Source organism: Argentina silus, assembly GCF_951799395.1.
Source record: "Argentina silus genome assembly, chromosome: 7".
Taxonomy (NCBI): domain Eukaryota; kingdom Metazoa; phylum Chordata; class Actinopteri; order Argentiniformes; family Argentinidae; genus Argentina; species Argentina silus.
In genome coordinates, this window is record NC_139661.1 from 7319514 (window position 1) to 7326524 (window position 7011).

The following is a 7011-nucleotide window of genomic DNA, read 5'->3' on the forward strand; positions in this document are numbered from 1 at the left end:
ACAGCTTTGACCAGCAGGTGGCGAACGAGAGCTATGACGATGTCTCACCGTTGCTTGGCAACTCAAGTTCTGAAAGCTAGCCTAGCAGCTAAAAGACTGAAATTGGATAGCGTGCTTGCAGCTTAGTGCCTTACTAAATACATTTTATATTTGTTCTCTGGCTTGTCCTGAATGAGGTATGTAGTGCGTTGCATGATGAATTGGAAGTTTAAGAAACCTAGATGTTTTTGTGGTGATCATTTCCTCAATTGTAAGTTGGCTTGCTTGCTAGTTGGTGCACACTTGTGAGGGGGGGGGGGGGGGGGCTTTGCTTTGTCAGCAATAACAAAGCTTGCCTGCAGAAATACTGTAGCTTCTTCCATTTGGCTGGTCATTTTAGCTGGAGGATCTAGATGATGATCATGTGATGATGATTCCCCCAATCACACTCCTCTCAGGTGTGTGTGGTCCACCTGATATGGGCAGCCTTCCCAGTGAGGGTCTGGATGAGGCCCACTGTTTCTGGGCCATGTGCCCTCACCCTAGCTGCTGGGAGGCTGAGCACCGCATTGCCAAAGGCACCCCACGGCACATAAAGTCCCGAACACCAGACAGGGGCAGAGACCTTGTTGACGGTAGGTTGTTCTGAGTTGAACACAGACACACACACACACACACACACACACACATACACATATTCAGCTGTTGTAACCAAATCTGTTGATAGGACCAGGACCATATCCAAAGGAATTGACACTGCTTTTTATTTCAATTTTGTTAGAGGAGGAGTTTCCAACCCTTAGTGTGGTTAATGTGTCGGAGTGGACTGAAGGCAAAACGCCCCCCATGGTGAAGTTGCTCTACAAGACACTAAGCAAAGAGAATATTGCCACAGATGCAATAACTCTTCTCTCCAGTCAGCTACAGACCCACCAGAGGGAGCACTGCATGAGGCTGCATAGGTGAGAGGAAAGAGCTGGAACACACTGATGCAGTAAACAGTATATGACTCAGTATGGTCATACTATAGTATAAACAAAAGACAAAGTATTTGACTTATAGTGATAGATTGAGATTGATGGAAGAAGACCTTTTTTTTTTAGACATATGTAAGGCTATCACGAAGACCACTCATCCAGTTCTCTCATTCTTGATGCAGTGCAGATCTCCACTTTCCTGGATTCAACTCTGTTGTCCAGAGTCCTCGTGACCAACAAAACAAGGGGGTGAAGGTTGGTAGTCCCAGGTCAAAACCACTTGCACACAGCATAGTCAGATACACACATTCTAGGCACAGGCCTAGACCCTTTGCAGGTTTCACAAAAAGAATGCATCTCCATTGTGAATAATCGTTATTTGAGAAGAATGGACCAGTATTCCTCTTTGGTAATGTCTGTGTTGTTGTGGATGTTATTACAGCTCAGCACAGCCCAGATCAATCCGCTGGCCAGCTGCTCCTCCAGTGCATCCTGGGGCTCTGGCTCCCTAGTGATGTGGATACCCAATCCTCAGCACATCCCACAGTGCCACTCCCAAAACAGGTCACTTGGTGCATTGTATACTGATTTGCAGCTCTAGGCCTAGATTCATGACATTGATTTGATCCTCATTTTTCAATATACGTAAAGGCAAGTTATGGTGATGATTTCATTTACTTTAATGTCTGATGATGACCGCATTCTGGCATTGTGTTTGCAGATAATGCTGACTGTTGGTGTCAAATTAACTTTTTAAACACAGGTCTGGATCTCCTCATGTAGCTGTCAAGGAAATCATTTGCCTTCCATCCTTGCAGTTGTACAAAAGCTCTACAATGGTTAGTAGTTTATAGCCTAGTGCTTTCTTAAATGATATGGTTGGTCAGTTCTGCTTTTTGTTCAGTAAAGGTTAAACATTTACATGCACTTGACCTGTAATGTACTGTGTGTTGTAGAACAGAAAGAAGTCCAAGAATGTGAAGAAGAGGGTCCAGTTTCAGCTGTCACCATTGACGTCACATCAGAGAAGCGAGCAAGGGTTGGGCTCTCCAGTGGCAGAGCAGGCTGTCGACACAACAGACCCTGCCCTGGCCCAGTGCGACACAGACAGTAACCCCAGAGGGGAGGAGGAGACTGGCAGTCCCCCTAACCTGACATTGGAGACTGGCCCAGAGGCACATGGCAGCCCACGACCCCCCTCAGCACCCAGGGCCCCCAGTGCCTTCCTCCTGAGGAACAAGCCTGTGGTTTTCCACAGTGTCAGGGAGAGGGTACTGAGGAGACACACCCAGCAGAACCTCCCCGCGTCCAAGTACAAACTGGACACCAAGGTGACTCAATAATGACACTATCGCTCCTTTTAATTCTCTCACTAGAGTCAATACACAAGGATTCTTTAGCAACAACCAGAAATCAATGCACAAGATTGATCAATCAACGACTGATCATTCAAAGTAGTGTCGGTGTCATCTGCAGTTCTGATGTGGAATGCTTTCGTGCTGTCTGAGATGGTGAGAGAGAGGGAAAAACCCTGCTTTGGCACTGCATGCTTAAGAGTCACGGGAGAGTGGGACTGGGCATTCGTTTTCAAGATGCAAGCCCTGATAGCTTTTATTGCACCATGTTTTTCCACTGGTTTTTACAGCTCAGTGTTTATTTTCTGTTTTCAACATCTCATGTAGAGAGTGGCCAGTGGTCACGTACTTCCTTGATTATCCGTGCTTTGGTCCAGGAAGAATGGAATGAATTCCCGCTCAGCTGTTGATAAACAAATGAATTAAAGAATGTAAACCGACTGACTTATTGCCAAATATACTGTTTTGCGGATGTATATTCCTTGTCGTAGACCATAGCAATATAGCGGAGCTATTGTAATGTCCTGTTGGTGAGTGAAAAGGAAGAGAGGAATTTGCTCTTTCATAGATTTGACGCATCAAAATAAACAAATTGTAATATTACGTTCAACTGAGGCAAATCTGGCAACGCCTGTTGTTATTGCTATGGTTGAGAGTGGTATTAGCGTGAGTTAATGGTTCTCTCTGTGTGTCTGTTCTCTTCTGTTTCCGATGACATGAAGACCGGAGGGGATGGCATCGACTGGGAGAGTCTGAGAAGACAGACGTATCTGTGGAGGAAGCACCACCTCCCAGCAGTCAACCGTGACAAAGAGAAGCCACCAACCCCAGAGCACATGACTGCCAGCCAGCCAGCCCAGCAGTGGGACGGCTTCGGCTTCTACCCCATCCCCAAAGCCACTCTCCACCACCATCCCAGGAGCCCTCTGTCCATAGGTAACACTGGACCTCCACACACTACAGGCTGTGCGCACTGCAGTGCTGCCACAGACAGGGTGACAGGTTGTTCACATTGGAAACGTCTTGATATTGTTGACCAAAGAACATGAACTTGGTAAAGTTCTCTATATATATATATGCCATTTAGCTGACGCTTTTATCCAAAGCAACTTACATTGCAGTGAGTGCATACATCTTTTCAGTATGTATGGTCCCAGCGGGAATCAAACTCACAACCTAAGCGTTGTTAGAGCCATGCTCTACCAACTGAGCCACAGAGGACCATTGAAGCAATGTGCATCATGAAGCTCTGTTGATACAATGTGAATAGAGAGAAAGAAAAGATGGGAAACGCAGAGGTACTATGTGTGTCGATGCTGATGTTTGTGTGGGTAGGTCCTGCAGTGTGGCACTGCGTTGACTGTGCGGAGGGGATGTGGTGCCACCACGGCGGTGTGCTGGGCACCAAGTCCAAGTGCCAACACCCAGGAGCGGCAAACAGTTACTTCAAGTTGTGTAGCGACTCCAACTCCAGCTATCAAAACCCCATGCGTCCAGTAAGTGCCTCTAAACCGCTCAAATTCTAACTCACACCTAGCATGCATGAATATCATTATGTACCTGAGCGTAGAAAACTGCAAACTGAACATGCTCTCTTAAGCTCCTAGACAAAGATGACCTCAGTGAAATGGAGTCGGGCCAAGGCGCCATCGCTCCATACAACTCCATGCTGTATCTCCAGGACACAGCTCAGCAAGAAAGATACGGTCAGTCAGTTACTGTCACATTCAACACATCCGATAAAGGATACTCCCGTTAATATTATGTCAATGAATTATCATCTATGCTTTTTGATGTGTGGCCTATGTATTTGTACCCATGTACATCTATTTACGATCCTGATCCTTTTCAGTACAGTGTTTTGTAGCTCAGCTTCATCCCCCGTTTATTTCCACAGATTGTAGAGGAGAGGATGCTATGTACCTCGTGTACCCAGAGAGAGACAGTAAAAGAGGGGCAGCAGACAGGACAGGCAGCTCAGAGGACAAGGACCCCGGGCCCTCAGGGTTCCAGCCATCCCCTCCCCCCTCAAGTCTCAACTCCGATTCCGGTGCAGATGGTAAACCATGAGAAGACGGAGATGGTCCCTCGACAGAACCAGGACCAGCTACTCCACTACTAAAACGCACTTGTCAGAATTGTTAACATTCATATCATTTCGTCCAGAGCGATTCTTATCTTTCAGTTAAATAAATCTGTAATGAAATCAACAATAGTTCTAATAGTGTTTGTTTTTACACCTCAATGTGTAGTCTAGAATAGGAACTTCACAATATCATACAATCGAGATATCATGATGTTTTATTATTTAGTTCTCTTCAAGGGTGCTCCTCATGGCCGGTCACAGTCATTTCGACTACCTTCATGGCTATGAGAGAGCAGCAGGTGTCACTGTAGAGTCATTCACACCCTTATTGTTGGGGGGAAAGTCCCAATTTGGACTTATTTGCAAGGTGAATGTAATAAGATCCTCTACAAAAGATGAAGAATGGCTTTGATTCGACATATGTTGTGTTCTGGTGCAAATCGGAACCCCAGTCTATTCAGCTAGACGTTGGCGGGGGATCAAGTAAGAGAAGTGGAAGCGGAGGGGCTATGATTGGTTTGGTTTGTTTATGGAATATTTGATGACACCCCTAGACTCAACCTCTCCAGCTGTGCTCATTCCCCACACCCTGTCCTTGACCTAGTTCTGACAGCACTCGGTAGTCCAGGGTGTCAAGGCCAGTGCTGGGGTGCAGGAGGTTAGGTTCACTCTGCTTGGTTTCCACAGCAGACGCCCAGGAGAGGTTTCCTGCTGCTCTGCCAGGTGCTCCAACAGTATGAAGGTCTCTCACTAAAGACCCTATGACACACTGACTTTCCCTGCTCTCAGCTGGGATGAGGAGACAACTCAACCTGTCTGATATGGCCTCTACTCGGGTTCTATGTCGCTGTAGCTCTAGTACCGTAGAACAATTAGCACAGGAACCTGGTAGAACTGAGTGATGTCTTTGACAGCCCTTGGCCCTCTTCAGCAGATGAGGATTTTCCGTATTGTTTGGATTTGATTTTGAAAATCAAACGGCTGTTTTTTCCCTCTCACACAGGTCCTCTATGATTTTATACAGGAAAAACCTCACTAGGGTATAAAGAGGTCTTTGATTAGGTATGACCTCAGGTAAGTTGAATGTCAGAGCAAACAAACATGCCTAAATTTAGGTGGCACAACACTGACATATTTGTCAGAGGGAATTAGTGCCTAGTGCACGCTGCTGAATAAACAAATGATCTCGCTACTTAAGGAAATTAATGTTTAGTGCCAGTAACTGTGTCAATGCTGTGTGTGTGGGTATCCAATAGGTCCTAAGTCCCTTACCTGGACATACCTGTTTTATCATCAGGTCTTGGTTTCATAGAGATCAAATGAATGTCAGTAATAGGCTACAGTAAGTCTGTGGACTCACATTCAGCCGTGTTGCCTATTCACAGTGATCTTTATGTGTTGGTGTCACCATTCCCGTTGGATAACCCTGGAACTTTTCTGTTTACGACTCTGTGTGATAACATTTCCCCCCTCTGAATCACAGGCAGTACTGTGTAATGGTGCCACACTGCCCACCCCCCTCCCGCCTCCCCACGAACAGGACACTCTCTGTCAGGGAGCTACACCAGCAGCTCCCACACTAAAGTCCCTTTGAAATGCTAGTTTGTTTATTTTTGTGTACTTAATATGCAGTGTGTAGCTTAAGAAACCTCGGATTCACCGGAGGGAAAGGCAGCATGCAGTATATGACTGTTGCCTTGGCCCCATCTTCTGTTTATCTGATTCATCCAGAGCTTTAGATTGTGAGGACAATGAAAGTATTTTGCAGATGCTGGGAAGTAGTTTAGGTGGATTAGAGTTTGTTGCTATGCCACCTAAGTGATCGTCTACAAATGTAATGGATATGTTGGTGGTCTAGACTCCAGACATACCCAGACACAGCACATGGTTCATTTTCAATGGCTTGCATAATAGTCCTGTGTTGTGATTCTATGTCATTATCTTTTCAGCACATAGCATTTGTAATATGCCAGACATGCAAGGATTCCAAAACTCAACCTTGTGTGGGCGTGCATTGAATAGGAGATGATTCAGCAGTAGTTTCGGGTTACAGCAGCGTGGGGCTGACTAGCTTACAGTGGTTATCTTGAGTATTCAGCATACCTCTCCCCTCTGAGAAGGTGGGTGTGGCTCTCTGTACCTGCAGCAGCACACCTGCTCATGTCAGGCACACAATGGGCAGGTTATTGCGGTGCTGCGGAGAGAGCGGCTGAGGGGGGTCTCTTCTCCTGCTTTCATCACTCCTATTAGGTGGGGTTGAGGAATGTACAGGCCACAGGTTCTCTCCTGCTTGGGCAGCCGCCAGGTTAAATGAGGCCCTTTTGTGTCCGGGTGCAAGACAGCCACACCTGCATCAGCACAGGCCTACTTACTGTACCAGGCCTACTCTGGGGCCTCATGGAGGATTGAGAGGAGAGATGCACAGATTTCTGCCCCCAGTCATGTGTGTCTATATGCCCCACAGCCCCCATGACATCATGCCGTTCACTGAGTTGTTGTTTGAGTGCCTAACATTCTTCAAGCATCTACTGTATTTTACTTCTATTTATACTGTCATTATTGAATCGATAGAGTATCAGGATTCTCTTATATGTATTTACATGTATAGCTATCT

At 46.2% G+C, this 7011-nt stretch overlaps 1 protein-coding gene across 1 annotated transcript; it reads left to right on the plus strand.

Annotated features, from left to right (window-relative positions):
* Positions 1–457: 457 nt before the first annotated feature.
* On the plus strand, positions 458–4469 carry LOC310806991 (uncharacterized protein; the record flags this gene model as incomplete). The annotated part of the gene is made up of 10 exons (XM_083673270.1): positions 458–614; positions 812–941; positions 1139–1211; positions 1399–1520; positions 1720–1795; positions 1913–2287; positions 3034–3247; positions 3647–3807; positions 3912–4017; positions 4209–4469. 10 exons carry the CDS (start codon positions 458–460, stop codon positions 4379–4381), a joined length of 1587 nt encoding a protein of 528 aa, XP_083529396.1. The 3' UTR covers positions 4382–4469.
* Between the last annotated feature and the right edge of the window lie 2542 nt (positions 4470–7011).